Raw genomic sequence first — 16,776 nt, 5'->3', positions numbered from 1 at the left:
ACCTTTCACTCAGTGTTAACAAACATTGAATGCCTGTTCAGAGCTCAGCACTTGGTTGGGAGCCAGAGAGTTCTAGAAACCTGAGAAGTGGCCCCTTCCCTCAAAAGGCTGACAACTCTAGTGATCAAAAGTAATCTAGAGTATAGCCGTGAGCAGTGTGACCCAGATTGTACGTGGAATGGAGGTTTTGGAACATGCCCTTCAGAAAAGATCCTTGGGCTTACCTGGTGGCGCAGTGGTTAAGGAGCCACCTGCCAATGCAGGGGACACGGATTCGAGCCGTGGTCCAGGAAGATCCCACATGCCGCGGAGCAACTAAGCCTGTGTGCCACAACTGCTGAACCTGAGCTCTAGAGCCCATTAGCCACAGCTACTGAGCCAGTGTGCCGCAACTACTGAAGCCCGTGAGCCTAGAGCCCGTGCTCCGCAACAAGAGAAGCCACCATAATGAGAAGCCTGCGCACCGCAACGAAGAGTAGCCCCTGATTGCCACAACTAGAGAAAGCCCGTGCACAGCAATGAAGACCCAACACAACCAAAAATAAATTAAAAAAAAAAAAAAAAGATCCTCGTGAAGGTTCGTTGATTCATCAGCTGAGTGGTATGAGGAAGGATTGAGACCTTGGCCTGGTGAGTCTGAGCTCAGCTAGGCCCCAGGCACTTCTGGAGTCTATCTGGTTTGGTGGAAGGAGCTCTGGATGGAGAATGAGATTTTGGTTCATTCTCGACTGTCACTATCTGAGTGGCTTTGGACAAGTTTCTACCTTTTTGGCATGTCATTTCTATAAAGTGTTAGCGAGGACAGTAGTGCTGAATGCTCATGCCTACTGCTGCACTCTGTCCAATATGCTTACCTTCTTTGAGGAGTGCTTTGGGTCAGGCTTGGAGTTGAAGGTGTGGAGGCCGACTCCAGAGAGTTCAATACTTTCTGTAAGATGTGTTAGGATTGGTGTCATGAGACAGAATAGTGATTTGTGAGAGCTGGCATAGCATGACCTTCCTGGGAGGTCGCTTCTCGAGGCTTTCCTCATTCACCCCCACCCTGGTCACTCTGCTGGGGGCACATACATGAGAGCTGAGGACAGGAAAACACTTTGCCCTCTTCACAGAAGGAATTTTGCCAGCTGCTTCCCTTGTCCCTGTTTGCCTTTTCACCTAACTGATGTGAAAAGAGAATTTAACAGATGTGATTGGAGTGTGGAGCAGCTATGATCACCTGGAGGTCATCAGCAATTCCCCGCATCAGAGCTGGTACCTTCTTTCCTGCACTCTTGATCTGTAGTTGGGAAGGTGGAGTACCAGCATCAGCCTGTCTTTGAAGAGTTTCTAATTGGAACAAATATGAGAGAAACTGTGTCCCAGAAAGGAATAAGGAAGGTCAGAGAGGGATAATCCTTGGCTGTCTCACTGCTGACTTGAGATCCTTGCTTAGACTTTGTTTAAAGTGAAAAGTCAGCCCTTTTCTTTTGTAAACCTTAGTTTTTCTCATCAGGACCAGACTAGATATGCACATCTAAACAAAAAGAGCCTGTGGGTACACCTGGAGACAGTTACTTATTTTGCAGATCTAGGGTTGTACCTCCTCTCCAGGAAGAAGTGACATCTGAGTAGCTGTGCTGCATCACCCATGCAATTTGTCTTCTCTCTGAATGGTGGTAGATGTTGTTCACAGTGCGGTCTTGGGGATCAGGGCCTGTGTTCTGCCTCAGGAATCCTGGCCCAAGAGCTTTTTTTTCCTGAGCTGCAGCCCTTTACTGTATTAAGTCTTGTATTTTCCCTGAAGGAAGAGATAAGTCTGCAAAATTCCAAAGTCCACAGTTCTAATCTTTGGCCTCTGTGAAAAAGAACCTTGTTTCTAAATGCCTTTGTTTATTATTTTTTTATAATTTATTAATTTATTTATTTTTGGCTACATTGGGTCTTCGTTGCTGCGCGCAGGCTTTCTCTAGTTGGGGCGAGCGGGGACTACTCTTCGTTGTGGTGCATGGGCTTCTCATTGCGGTGGCTTCTCTTGTTTTGGAGCACGGGCTCTAGGTGCGTGGGCTTCAGTAGTTGTGGCACACAGGCTCAGTAGTTGTGGGTCGCAGGCTCTAGAGCACAGGCTCAGTAGTTGTGGCATACGGGCTTAGTTGCTCTGCGGCATGTGGGATCTTCCTGGACCAGGGCTCGAACCCGTGTACCCTGCATTGGCAGGCGGATTCTTAACCACTGTGCCACCAGGGAATCCCTAAATGCCTGTGTTTAAACATGATTTCCTAAGCTGCTGTATGGGATCTTCTGGGCATTTGGGTGAAAACTGCAGCAAATCCTGAAGAGCCCATGTTGGTTGAGGAATCTTTTCCTCTTATGTGAGGAAAGATAAATCTCATTCTGCTGAGAGTCATACTGACATACTGATTAAAACCTGAGCCCTTAATCTTTGGTCTTTTTGTCTGATGGATTGGTAATCAAGGTCTTGTGTACATTTCAGAGGTGAGCTTTTTCCTTGGGAACATTGGTCAGTTATTGGTCAGTTATCACCACCTTAGCCACATTGGTCAGTTACCACCATCTTGGATTCAGACTCTCACTCAGGGCCTCTGTGTGGGTTCTCTGTGACCCTCAAGGTGCCTCAGCAAAAACCTCCCTGGGTCTCCCTCTGCTGCCTTTCATGGGATCTTTTGCTGGCTTTGAAACAGGTTGGGGGTGGGGGTTGGTGTTGCCCCTGGGCAGCCATGGAATCTCTGACCCTGACTAGCTCTTTTCCTTCTTCTTTTTTGTTTTTAAATTAATTTTTATTGGAGTGTTGTTGATTTACAATGTTGTGTTAGTTTCTGGTGTACAGCAAAGTGAATCAGTTATACATATACATATATGCACTCTTTTTTAGATTCTGTTCCCATATCAGTCATTACAGGGTATCGAGTAGAGTTCCCTGTGCTATACAGTAGGTCCTTATTATCTATTTTATATATAAAGCAGTGTGTATATGTCAACCCCAATCTCCCATTTTATCCCCCTCTTTCCCCCTTGGTTGACCAGATCTTTTCAACCATTAGATTCTACATCCAGCCACCCCACTGCAGCACTTCCAGAACTGAACTCTTCCTACTGCTTCCCAAGCCTGTCCCTCCTGCTGCACTCCTGACCTTCTGCCCAGGAGCTGGAGTGAGGGACTGGAGTGCTGTCCTCTCCTCCCTTTCACCCCTATGTCCAGCCTCCAGTCCCTGTCACTTCTCCTGCTGACCTCTCTCCATTCCGCCACCCTGTCTGTGCTGCTACCTTCCTCACTGGCCCTTTCAGTCCACTTTGACCCTCCTCCAGTTCAGCCTTATACTTGTTTCTAAACACAGAGTCGCCTCTCCTTGTAAACCCTTTGGTAGCTTCCTTTCACCTCCCAGGAAGGTCCTGGCTCCTCGCTATAACTTGGGCTGCTCTCCACAGCCTAGTTCCTGCTGACCTTCCAACACTTCAGCCCCCAGTTCTGTCTTCACATCACCAGACTGCACATTCCCAGGCACGGGATGCTGCTCTGGGCCTCTGAGCCTTTGAGTGTGTCATTCTCTCTGTCTGAAACAACATTCCCACCTTTCCTCACCTGCCTCATTCTTACTTCAAATTCAGCATGGGGGTCGCCTCCTCCAGGAAGCTTTCCCTAATCCCTGTGTCATTCTTGTGTCATTCATGTATCTACTATTGTTTCTCAAGCCTAACATTTACTTTGTTATATTGAAATTACCTGTTTTGATGTTTTGCTCTTCATTTAGACGATGAGTTTATCGACCATGTTTTGCCTGTATTGGGTATGTTAAAATATACCTGCACTGGACGTCTTATTCATTCCTGTATCGCTAGTAGATGTTCAGTAAACGCTTGTTCTGAGTTGATCATTTTATCCCCAATTCTGTATATCCTAATTAATAGGAAATTCTCAACTCTTTTCTTTCACCCCTGGGGCCCACAGATAGACTTAGAGAAGGGCAGGCTGGATAGAAATGACCTCTGGAAAACGGTACTTCAGCACTTCAACTTGTCCAGGGCCCCACCAGCCACAAGGTATTAATAGTTGGAACATCTTTGTCTGGAAAGCAAATGGGAAAGTCTCCTGGATTCTCATCCCATGGAAGCAGAGTGCCCCAATCCACAGCCTGAGTCTCATCTGGATGAAGTTGTTAGTGTCCTTTCTGAGCTCAAGGCCCGCTCTGCCTCTTTTTTTTTTTTTTTTGGCTGCACTGCGTCTTCTTTGCTGCGCGGGCTTTCTCTAGTTGTGGCAAGCGGGGACTACTCTTCGATGTGGTGCGCAGGCTTCTTGTTGCGGTGGCTTCTCTTGGTGTGGAGCACGGGCTCTAGGCACGTGGACTCCAGTAGTTGTGGCACGCAGGCTCAGTAATTGTGGCACACGGGCTTAGTTACTCCATGGCATGTGGGATCTTCCCGGACCAGGGCTCGAACCCGTGTCCCCTGCCTTGGCAGGTGGATTCTTAAGCATTGTGCCACCAGGGAAGTTCCCCCCTCTGCCTCTTAAATGAATCGCAGGCTAGTTTGGTGGCTATCTGGTGGCAGTGTGCTAAGGCTTGTGGTTCCTACTTCACTGGAATTGATTTTAGCCATTTCTGGGACTTGTGTGGCATTTTAGCCATCTATGTGGTAAACTGGGGAAGTGAGAGACCATGGAACAGGGTGTTAAACTGCCAGGGTGAAGATGGTGCATTAGAAAAGTAGTGCGAGCCATCCAGGGAAGAGTGAGGTTAGGGCAGCACCCAGAGCAGTGGGTGGTGGTGGGTTGTTGCAGTGGGGGATCAACCCCTGCAAGAGGCCTAGAGGGCTAGGAAGGTATCCATGAGGGAGGAGGCCTTGGGGAAGTGGCTTTCTACACCCTGGTGGGTGATAGTGTTGGAGAACAGGCCTCCAACACTCCACGCCCCCGTTTCAGAAAAGATGAGTCAGAGTAATAAGAGGAATAATTTTAACCTTTAAAAAACATAGGACTTCAACTATGATAAGGGACCCAGGGAGAGAGTAGGGAGGAGGGTGGAGGCAGTGACAGCTGAGCCTGGTGCATGTTCCTGCCCCTCCTCAGAGTTGAAGAGCAGCATGAAAATTATACCCCTGGAGATGTACATCAAGACCACGGAACTCAGACCCAGTCTTTCATGTGGATCCTTCATGGCATCTGGGCTCTAAGCACTCAGGGGCCAAAGCCATTCTCCCTTCCAGGGAACCATACCAGAGTCAGGTCTTCAGTCTGGGTTTATCCAGGGCCAGGGGGGAGGGGGTAAGGAGGATGGCTGGGATCCCTCCAGAAGTGTCCCTGGCTATGCTGAGTTCCTTTCTTCTGTCTGTGTAGGTGTAGACGGGGCACTGCCTGCAGAGCAGGTTCTGCCAGCCTCGCTAGAGAGGATGCCCCCGTGTCCGTGATGGGCTGTGGGACAAGCAAGGTCCTTCCCGAGCCGCCCAAGGATGTCCAGCTGGATCTGGTCAAGAAGGTGGAGCCCTTCAGTGGCACTAAGAGCGATGTGTACAAGCACTTCATTACAGAGGTGGACAGTGTTGGCCCTCTGAAAGCTGGGTTCCCAGAAGCCAGTCAGGGTGCAAACCCCTGCCCTGGTGCCCCCACTACTGGCCACACAGAGCCTCCCTCAGAGCCACCACGCAGGGCCAGGGTGGCTAAGTACAGGGCCAAGTTCGACCCACGTGTGACAGCCAAGTACGACATCAAAGCCCTGATTGGCCGAGGCAGCTTCAGCCGAGTGGTGCGTGTGGAGCACCGGGCAACCCGGCAGCCATATGCCATTAAGATGATTGAGACCAAGTACCGGGAGGGGCGGGAGGTGTGTGAGTCGGAGCTGCGTGTGCTGCGCCGGGTGCGCCACGCCAACATCATCCAGCTGGTGGAGGTGTTTGAGACACAGGAGCGCGTGTACATGGTGATGGAGCTGGCCACTGGTGGAGAGCTCTTTGACCGCATCATCGCCAAGGGTTCTTTCACTGAGCGTGACGCCACTCGAGTGCTGCAGATGGTACTGGATGGCGTCCGGTATCTGCATGCACTGGGCATCACACATCGAGACCTCAAGCCTGAGAATCTGCTCTACTACCACCCAGGCACTGACTCCAAGATCATCATCACCGACTTTGGCCTGGCCAGTGCCCGCAAGAAGGGTGACGACTGCCTGATGAAGACCACCTGTGGCACACCCGAGTACATTGCCCCTGAGGTACTGGTCCGCAAGCCCTACACCAACTCAGTCGACATGTGGGCGCTGGGCGTCATCGCCTACATCCTGCTCAGTGGCACCATGCCCTTTGAGGATGACAACCGCACCCGGCTGTACCGGCAGATCCTCAGGGGCAAGTACAGTTACTCGGGGGAGGTGAGTCTTCTGTCTCGGGGACGTTGGGAGGCCCCTGGGTGGGTGGGGGCTCCTATCCTACAGCCCTTAATCAGGGGCATGTGCTCTCAGGGCCGTGTTCGTGGGGCCAGACAGATGATGTAAAAATGGTAAAGTGAGACTAGTAGGGTATCTTAGCTTGAATTTCCCCAAAAGTGAGCCCTGAGACAAGGACTTGGGAGCAGACTGAGGACCCTGTGAATAATCATGTGGAATGTGCTCAGAATTGTACCACTGAGGGGCAGGAAAGAGGGTGGGTTTTAATCCACTGACTCTTGTATGAGTCGAGAATTTCTTTGCAGGGGCTTTTAACGCCTGGCACTTCTGGGCTGTTCTGAATGCCAACTAGTGGTGGAGAAAGTCCTCAGGCAAAGAAGCAGAGAGATACAGGCACTGGCCATGGGAAGCTGTCAGCACGCACGTGAGCACTGCAGCTGCAGGCGAGCCCAGAGGTGGGCTGAGAGGAAGCAGGACAGGGCATCCATAGCATCTAGTCCAGAGGACTAGGGCAAGCTAGTGACCGTGCCCTGTCTAAAGGAACAGCTGCTTCTCATCTCAGCCCAGTTTTGCCACAGAGCAGGGTGGACTCCATGCACCCAGACATTCTAGTTTTTTAAAGAGAAGCCAGAAAATCTGATCTTAAAGTGTTAAAATATAATTCACATATTTAAGCAGTACCATGTGCTTAACCCAGCAAATGCTTACTTCTGGCCCTAATTCAACCAGCAGGGCATCAGTTTGTGTCTTTGGATCCATTGATAGTCCTGATGCCTGAAAAGACCTGTTAGGTTTCAGCACTGCTGGGAGCTGAAGGGAGGTGCAGAAAGAGTAAGAACTGGTTGGTCCTCAGACAGGATGCTGACGGGGTAGGAGACAAGGCTCACCACAGGAAACGGTGAACACAGCAAGCTGGATAGAATGTTCTTGGGGAGGTTGTGAAAAGAATGTGTGATGGCTTTATGTGGGAGGTGAGGTAAGCTTTGCAGGATGACAGGCTTCTGCCAAGGCAGTGAGGGCCCCTCCCCAAGTGGCCCCTGCAGAGTGCTCCCCACAGTGTTCCTCTCAGGCCTGCACTGCTATCCATGCCTCCTGAACAACCCATGGAGAGGGGAGGGAGCTCTGGGACCAGCTCCCTTCTGCAGCCCAGCTTTCCTCCCAGGAATGTTGGACTGGGCCCTCCCTGGTCTCAACCAATTGGCCCAGAGCAGCATTTCCTACAGGAGTTGCCCCAAAGCCTCATGAAGGCAAAGTGCCTGCAGTGCTTGTGGTCCTGTGCTCGATCATCTTCCCTGTCAGCTTCAGGACATGGTCGTGGGGTCAGTCAAGGATTTCCCTCCTGTGAGCATGGGGGCTGGCCTTCCCTAGGGGGTCCCCACATCACGTGCCTCAGGGTGGTGAGAGGAAGGGAGGGAAGCCACCTTCTTGCAGCCAGCTCTGTGCTGACCACAGGTGAAGGAGAAACTGGGACATTCTCCAGCTCTCCCCTAAAGTTTTTCATGTTTTCTTCTGTGCTCCAAATGGATTCAACAAAACAAATGCCAACTGGCTGGGAAGCCCAGGCTGTGATGCAGTGGTCACAGCGGACACCGCCCTGCTCACCCTTCGGGCTGGGTTTCATCACAGGTCAGAAGATGTGGGACCTCACAGAGGCAGTGTTGTGCCAGGGCCCTGCCTGGCTTGCCCTTGGAGCTCTGTGTGGTGTAGCTTAGCTACAGGAGGCAGGGAGGTTTCCCAAGAGTTGCTGACAAAGGAAGGATTCTTTCCAGAAGTCTGTAGGTTTGCCCAGGAGTTCCTGATTCTGGCAGTCGTTGATCAGGCAGTTTATCTAATGGGAGCTTGCAGAGCCTTGCTAACTGGCTGTTGATTATCTGAGGGTGAGAGAATGACAAATAAATAGGGTGGGGAATGAACTCAGGCTTCCTGCTCCTATTGTGGCCACAGACTGAGTCCTGAGACTCTGCTTCCTGCTCTGCTGGAATCACGTGGCACGGGTCTGGGGCTCCTGGTGTGTATGGGGGCACTGCCCAACCTTTGGCCCCCACTGCCCTTCATCTGAAGCTGAAAACATCAGTTCCCAGTCCCAGATTCAAATCCCTGGCCAGCACTGATGGCACCTGTCTGTTACCAGGAGCTTGGCAGACCCCGAGAGGAGATTCCACCACCATCTGCAGAGAGCTCTGGATTGGGAGGAGTTTGTCTGGGGTATTTCCTGGGTAAGGATACCTTATCATTAGATCAGGCTCTCTGAGCTGGAGACCAGGCATCTTTCTCTTTTGCTTGTAATTGCCTACCCGTAAGTGCACTGGGGATGATGCAGAGAGACATGAAGGCCTGTTCCCCATCCCCATGAAACTTGAGATTGCCCGGGAGAAAGGACTAGGAATAGGAAATGGCCACAGAACGAACCCCTGTTGGCAGGCACATGCCAGCACAGGCCTGGGCAGTCTGGAACATGGGCCATGGGGCGCAGGTCAGGTGGTGGATTGGCCCCCCTTCTTAGGACTGGGCCCTGCCCCCATCCTCACCCAACCATCTGTCTTCTACTGTGTGATGGTCATTTGCCCTTATGAAGGCATTCTGAGTAAGCAAGGCCCTGTCTGAGAGCCTCAGGGAGGTGTTTCCGTCTAGCTTCTTGTGCAAATAAGGGACTGCCCACTTTGAACTCAGCAAGGTTTGGAGGTGTGCATTCCTCACCTGACAGTAAGTACCATGGCACTTGGTGCCTTTCTAATAGGCACCCTGCCCCCTTATAGTGGTTTCTCATGTATACCACACTGTCTTGTGTGCTTGTTTCCCAGGGGCTCTATCCATGCAGCTCTCTTTCAGGCTCAGTAGTTTCTGTGGACTTGAATAGAGGACTTCCTTCAGGAGGTGGGCTTTGAGGAGGAGGAAGCTCAGAGAAGGGGATGTTGCTCACTGTGCTCCAGAATAAACAGGAGATTGTTTGGGAATAACAGCAGAGGTTGATGAGGCCGGGCCAGGCCTGGTGTTTGTTGCTGGGAGCTCTGTAGTGCCAGGGATTATTTGGAGATTCCAAGCATTAGGTGGGAGGGAGCCCTCTGACAGTGAAGGGGAAATGTAACAGGAAGTGTTGTGGGAGACTAGCTGGAGGGAAACTAACTGGGGGCTGTTGGAATAATCCCAGTTTGGAATGGGGGAGCCTGGTGTCCTGGGGATGTTTGGGTCAGATCAAGGATTCTAGCGAGTGGGCTCAACATAGTACATGTGAGCCATAGTTTAGAAAGAGAAGGAGTTGGGGGGCAGAGCCTTCCTGCAGCCCTGCAGGAGGAGCATCATCTCACGAGGCAGATTGAGAAAAGACCCCAAGCTGCCCTCTGCCCCGGAGAGTACGTAGAGTCCTGCTTTGACATCCCCACATGGGACCCAGTAGTGGAGGGATGCACACAAGTGGGGCCTCCTTCAGCACCTGCCCCACAATGCTGACACTCTAGACACTCTAGCCCCCAGCCCTGGCCCCACGCTCCACCCCATTCCCTACACACCATGGACCCGAGATGTTTGCTCCTTTCACTCCACACTATGCTTTTGCTCAGGATTTTCCCTCTATTCTCAGTGTCAACCTAAGAAATTTGACTGGCTCTCAATCATCCAATTCAAAGATTGCTTCCATTAAGAATCATGCCAACCATTGCCATTGTGTAGCCTACTGAGTACCAGGCACAGGTCTGAGGGTTCTACACCCAGCATGTCTAATCTCTACAATAATCTTGTCAGTGGGTATAATCCCCTCATTTTATAGATTAGTAAACTGAGGCTAGTGAGGTTAAGTAGCTTGTCCAGGGTCTCACAGAGGGTGGCAGGCTTGGGATTTGAATCCAGGCCATCTTGGCTTCAGAGTTCTTGGCCTTCCCATGCCTACAGTCTACTTTCCCTGACACATATGCCTTAGCGTGTTGCTGGAGTCTTTGTTTCAGCACTTTCCCAGGCTGTCATCTGTGGACATCTTTTCCCTCCCCAGCCTGTAAGGTTCTTGAGGACAGCATGTGTATCAGTACATATGCTCCCAATACTTTCTCCTGCTTCTCTTGAGGGAAGCACCAGTGGTTGCAGGTGAGGCCCTGGGCAAGGACCCAGAAGTGACTGTCTGGTAGACTAGGCTGCTCCTGCTGGCTGGGAGTGTTCTCTTCTGGGGCTGGGCTCCAGGAAGAAGTGGGGAGCCTGCTGGAGATGCACTTAGGGGGTTGTTGGCCAGACCTGCATATAAGCAAATGTAGGAATCTTGGAAGAGGAGAGAGTTCTGGAAAGGAAAGCCTGTGACAGGTGATTTTGAGAGGAGAAATCTGAATTTTTATCCAGTGACTGGAGGTGCTGGAGTGGCGAGGGCCAAGCTAGGGTCATGTTGGAAGTGATCGGGAGATACATGTTGGCCAGATGTGAGGAAGGCCTGTGTGAGTGTGAGAGCAGTTTGAAGACAAGGAGAGTCACCTTGAAAGAGGGAGCTTCCTGTCATGGGAGGCCTGGAGCAGCTGCTTCTAAAGGAGTGACACAGAAGGTGAGTCACCATCTGTAGACCGTACGAGAGGACTGTTATGGTCCCGCCAACTTGGAGATTCTGTGATTCACCTGACATGAAATGCGACGTTGTGGGCCTAACGTTATTGCTTTTGTCAAGAGTTCTATTCCTAGAGGCAGGATGGATGAAGAGGCTCTTGTGGGAATGATGACAGAGTGATGCCATCAGCAGCTTTGCCGTCTGCCACGTTTAGCAACTTTTAATTGTCACCCTCCTCTGCTTGGGCAGTCTCTGAGCTGTGGGCGAGCCCAGGTGACTGCACCAGGAACAGGTGGGCTTGGGCAAAGGTTCTCACAGAGCCTTGTTCAGGAGAGTGAGTGCTGCCAGGCGGAGGACAGAATCCTGGTGGGAGACGAAGCTCACCTGCAGGACCGATCTGCCACTTCCCGGGGGATTGTGTTGGTGGGAGGTAGCTTTCCAGGGGTAGGTCTCTGGGCTGCAGGCTGACCATCCATCAACTTGGGCCAAGGGGCACTTGCTCAGGGACTGTGAGTTACACCATGTGGTAGTTCTGATAGCCCTGCAGTAGGATGAGTGCCCAGAGCCAGAGCTGACATTTACATTCCCATCCCAGCTGTTTGCCACTTCCAAAAGTGACTCTGACACTTGCCATTCTACCCTGGGATGTTGAGAGTAAAATGAAGTGCAGGGCATGTGGTGTGTTCTGGTGCTCTCCACGTGAAGGGCACCTGCGCCTGTGGGGGCTGCTCATGCAGCCTGCTTCATATGCTCTGACGGAGCGGCCAGGTGAGCAGGGATAAGACCTTGCCCCAGAGCCATGGGGTGGACTGCACGGGGGACGTGGGAGAGCTGGTGACTGGACGTGTGTGGGCAGCAGAGCGGAATGCAAGGAGGCAGGTGGTGTATTTCTGGGCTCGTGCTTGGATTCTGCTGGATGCCTTTAATTGCCTCGTGTTCCCATGGCCAATGTGGATAGGGGCTCATGTGCCACCTCTGGGCTACTGCTTGGCTCCCTGGAGCCCCATCCTCTCGGCATCCCTCTGCTGTTGTTGCCCTGGTTACACACTCACCTCCTGTGGTGGCAGAAACTTGCCCATCTCCCCACATTGTTGCATTTAGCATTTTTGCCAAAACACCTTGCTCCGACCACCCACAGCATCTCGTTATCCCAAGGTCCTTTCATTACTGCTGTTTCCCACCGCCCTGCTGAGGTCTCCTCCAACAAAGGGGTATATTGTGGGTTGCGTTCAGAGCAGCTTCTGGTGCCCTATCCATCCCCTCCCTCTCCTGCTCTTCCCATTGTCTGCCTCAATAGCTCTGCCCTTTCACAGGCCCTGTTGCTTCTAGGCCCTTAAGTTCCTCTGGGACCTGCTGGGGCTCTTGTTTCTCCCACATTCTGACCTCTTTAAATCTGCTTATGACCTCCCACGCTCATCCCCTGCCTGCCCCCACTGAGGTGGTTAAAGGTGACCTGATCCAACCACACCCCCCGGCTGTGCCTCTCCAGACTCTCCTTCCTCGTAGGTTTCTCTGTCTCCCAGTGCGAGTGTGGTGCCCAGACCTGAGCTTTGCTGCAGCATGGCCTGGCCAGCCTGGAACAGGAGACTGAGTCACCTTCGTCTCTTCACTCATCCTGCCAACCCATGTAGACCTAGTGCCTGCCCTGAGCCGAGTCCTTTGTACCCAGGGTTCCAGGGACACAAGCCTCTGGGGACAGAGGCCACAGTAGGGGTGACATGCTGACAGCCACCAGGGATCCAAACTGCCTCAGAAATTAGAATGGGAAGAAGTTAAAAAAAAAAAAAAAAGCCAGGTTAGGCCCTGGAAATCACCTCACTTCAGCAGAACCCTTGAGTGGAGATAGAAGAGACCATTATGTAGCTAGCTCTGAAATCCAGAACCTTCTAGGGCTGTTCCAGGACATTGTTTTTTTGTTCTTGGGTTTTTTTTAAATTTAATTTTATTTATTTTTTATACCATAGGTTCTTATTAGTTATCTGTTTTATACATATTAGTGTATATATGTCAATTCCAATCTCCTAATTCCCCCCGCCACTTTCCCCCGTTGATGTACGTACATTTGTTCTCTACATCTCTGTCTCTGTTTCTGCCCTGCAAACCAGTTCATCTGTACCATTTTTCTAGCTTCCACATATATGCGTTAATATACGATATTTGTTTTTCTCTTTCTGGCTTGCTTCACTCTGTGTGACAGTCTGTAGATCCATCTGCGTCTCTACAAATAACCCAATTTCGTTCCTTTTATGGCTGAATATTCCATTGTATCTATGTACCACATCTTCTTTATCCATTTGTCTGTCGATGGGCATTTAGGTTGCTTCCATGACCTGGCTATTGTTAATAGTGCTGTAGTGAACATTGGGGTGCATGTGTCTTTTTGAAGACAGGGTATATGCCCAGTAGTGGGATTGCTGGGTCATATGGTAATTCTATTTTTAGTTTTTTAAGGAACCTCCATACTGTTCTCCATAGTGGCTGTATCAATTTACATTCCTACCAACAGTGCAAGAGGGTTCTGATTTCTCCACACCCTCTCCAGCATTTGTTGTTTGTAGATTTTCTGATGATGCCCATTCTGACTGGTGTGAGGTGATACCTCATTGTAGTTTTGATTTGCATTTCTCTAATAATTAGTGATGTTGAGCAGCTTTTCATGTGCTTCTTGGCCATCTGTATGTCTTCTTTGGAGAAATGTCTATTTAGGTCTTCTGCCCATTTTTTGATTGGGTTGTTTGTTTTTTAAATATTGAGCTGCATGAGCTATTTATATATTTTGGAGTTTAATCCTTTGTCTGTTTCTCATTTGCAAATATTTTCTGCCATTCTGAGTGTTGTCTTTTTGTCTTTTCTCAACTTTAAAAAAAAATTATTTAATTTATTTTTGGCTGTGTTGGGTCTTCATTGCTGCACGCGGGCTTTCTCTAACTGCGGTGAGCGGGGGCTTCTCATTGCGGTGGCTTCTCTTGTTGCGGAGCATGGACTCTAGGCATGCGGGCTTCAGTTGTTGTGGCACGCAGGCTCTAGAGCGCAGGCTCAGTAGTTGTGGCACACGGGCTTAGTTGCTCCGTGGCATGTGGATCTTCCTGGACCAGAGCTCGAACCCGTGTCCCCTGCATTGGCAGGCGGATTCTTAACCGCTGCGCCACCAAGGAAACCCTGTCTTTTCATCTTGATTGTACTTTCCTTTGCTTTGCAAAAGCTTTTAAGTTTCATTAGGTTCCATTTGTTTATTTTTGTTTTTATTTCCATTACTGTGGGAGGTGGATCAAAAAAGATCTTGCTGTGATTTATGTCAAAGAGTTTTCTTCCTATGTTTTCCTCTAAGAGTTTTATAGTGTCTGGTCTTACATTTAGGTGTCTAATCCATTTTGAGTTTATTTTGTGTATGGTGTTAGGGAGTGTCCTAATTTCATTCTTTTACATGTAGCTGTCCAGTTCTCCCAGCACCACTTATTGTAAAAGACTGTCTTTTCTCCATTGTATATCCTTGCCTCCTTTGTCATAGATTAGTTGACCATAGGTGCGTGGGTTTATCTCTGGGCTTTCAATCCTGTTCCATTGATCTATATTTCTGTTTTTGTGCCAGTACCATATTGTCTTCTTTACTGTAGCTTTGTAGTATAGTCTGAAGTCAGGGTATAGTCTGAAGTCAGGGAGTCTGATTCCTCCAGCTCCGTTTTTTTCCCTCAAGACTCCTTTGGCTATTTGGGGCCTTTTGTGTCTCCATACAAATTTTAAGATATTTTGTTCTAGTTCTGTAAAAAATGCCACTGGTAATTTGATAGGGATTGCATTGAATCTGTAGATTGCTTTGGGTAGTGTAGTGTTTTTTTTTTTTTTTTTTTGAGGAACAAGAGCCCAGTTTTTTTATTTGATCATTTCTTGCATTTGAAGTACTCCTCGATGATATCCTTGGCCTGAGACTCTTTGCCATAGTCCTTAACCACCACACAGCTGCAGCCAACCACTTTACGGGGTTTTCCCTCTCTGTCAGTTTTACAGAGGCCTACCCATTCCCCTAGTTTCTTGTTGTCATCAACCTTAATCAGGTTGATTTGGTGCTCAGCACAAAGGGCCTCCACCAACTTGACATACATAGGCTCATCACAGTTGGACGCAAGCACACAGAGATGGGCTTGGCGCTTGTCTAAGGCTTTGGCAGCTTCGCGAATTCCACGTGCTAGGCCATCGTAGATGAGGGCGGTCTTAAGCACCTCTTGCAGAGCAGTATTAACGTCCATTACACCCTCAGCAGCAATTCCTTCCTCGGCCATGGCGGTGGGTTACGGCCATGGCGGTGGGTTACGGGTGGAGCCGAATCTAGAGTGCACCCGTGCCTGCGCCTCCGCCTCCGCCTGGCTCCGCGGCAGCAGGGCAGTATAGTCATCTTCACAATATTGATTCTTCCAATCCAAGAACATAGTATATCTCTCTATCTGTTTGTGTCATCTTTGATTTCTTTCATCAGTGTCTTATAGTTTTCTGAGTATAGGTCTTTTACCTCCTTAGGTAGGTTTATTACTAGGTATTTTATTCTTTTTGTTGCAGTGGTGAATGGGAGTGTTTCCTTAATTTCTCTTTCTGATCTTTTGTTCTTAGTGTATAGGAATGCAAGAGATTTCTGTGCATTAATTTTGTATCCTGCAACTTTACCAAATTCATTGATTAGCTCTAGTAGTTTTCTGGTGGCATCTTTAGGATTCTCTATGTATAGTATCATGTCATCTGCAAACAGTGACAATTTTACTTCTTTTCCAATTTGTATTTCTTTTATTTCTTTTTCTTCTTTGGTTGCTGAGGCTAGGATTTCCAAAACTATGTTGAATAATAGTGGCGAGAGTGGACATCCTTGTCTTGTTCCGGATCTTAGAGGAAGTGCTTTCAGTCTTTCACCATTGAGAATGATGTTTGCTGTGGGTTTGTCGTATATGGCCTTTATTATGTTGAGGTAGGTGCCCTCTATGCCCACTTTCTGGAGAGTTTTTATCATAATTTGTTGAATTTTTTCAAAAGCTTTTTCTGCATCTATTGAGATGATCATATGGTTTTTATCCTTCAGTTTGTTAATATGGTGTATCACATTGGTTGATTTGCATATATTGAAGAATCCTTGCATCCCTGGGATAAATCCCACTTGATCATGGTGTTTGATCCTTTTAATGTGTTGTTGGATTCTGTTTGCTAGTATTCTGTTGAGGATTTTTGCATCTATATTCGTCAGTGATACTGGTCTGTAATTTTCTTCTTATGTAGTATCTTTGTCTGGTTTTGGTATCAGGGTGATGGTGGCCTCATAGAATAAGTTTGGGAGTGTTCTTTCCTCTGCAATTTTTTGGAAGAGTTTGAGAAGGATGGGTGTTAGCTCTTCTCTAAATGTTTGATAGAATTCACCTGTGAAGCAATCTGATCCTAGACTTTTGTTTGTTGGAAGATTTTTAATCACAGTTTCAATTTCACTGCTTGTGATTGGTCTGTTCATATTTTCTATTTCTTCCTGGTTCAGTCTTGGAAGGTTATACCTTTCTAAGAATTTGTCCATTTCTTCCAGGTTATCCATTTTCTTGGCATAGAGTTGCTTCTAGTAGTCTCTTAGGATGCTTTGTATTTCTGCAGTGTCCATTGTAACTTCTCCTTTTTCATTTCTAATTTTATTGATTTGAGTCCTCTCCCTCTTTTTCTTGATGAATCTGGCTAAAGGTTTATCAATTTTGTTTATCTTTTCAAAGAACCAGCTTTTCGTTTTATTGATCTTTGCTCTTGTTTTCTTTGTTTCTATTTCATTTATTTCTGCTCTGATCTTTATGATTTCTTTCCTTCTACTAACTTTGGATTTTGTTTGTTCTTTTTTCTCTAGTTCCTTTAGGTGTAAGTTTAGATTGTTTATTTGAG

General features: G+C 48.7%; 2 protein-coding genes across 2 annotated transcripts in view; one reads left to right on the top strand and one right to left on the bottom strand.

Annotated features, from left to right (window-relative positions):
- Positions 1-16,776, top strand: part of PSKH1 (protein serine kinase H1) — a 35,244-nt gene that overhangs the window by 7,830 nt on the left and 10,638 nt on the right. Inside the window, exon 2 of the mRNA XM_079906239.1 lies at positions 5,327-6,353. Coding sequence (XP_079762365.1) covers positions 5,397-6,353 — 957 coding nt within the window. The 5' untranslated portion in view covers positions 5,327-5,396. The remainder of the gene's footprint in view (positions 1-5,326; positions 6,354-16,776) is intronic.
- Positions 13,886-16,228, bottom strand: LOC307178254 (small ribosomal subunit protein eS12-like). The gene has a single exon (XM_079906240.1). It carries the CDS (start codon positions 15,159-15,161, stop codon positions 14,763-14,765), a length of 399 nt encoding a protein of 132 aa, XP_079762366.1. The 5' UTR covers positions 15,162-16,228; the 3' UTR covers positions 13,886-14,762.

The sequence above is a fragment of the Stenella coeruleoalba genome (genome assembly GCF_951394435.1).
Source record: "Stenella coeruleoalba genome assembly, chromosome: 20".
Taxonomy (NCBI): Eukaryota; Metazoa; Chordata; class Mammalia; order Artiodactyla; family Delphinidae; genus Stenella; species Stenella coeruleoalba.
Note: the sequence above shows the minus strand (reverse complement) of the source record. Positions and strands in the feature narration are given on the sequence as shown.

What these genes read in the sequence shown, in the direction of transcription:
- LOC307178254 (XM_079906240.1), bottom strand. Translation starts at nt 15,161, where the DNA reads ATGGCCGAGGAAGGAATTGCTGCTGAGGGTGTAATGGACGTTAATACT.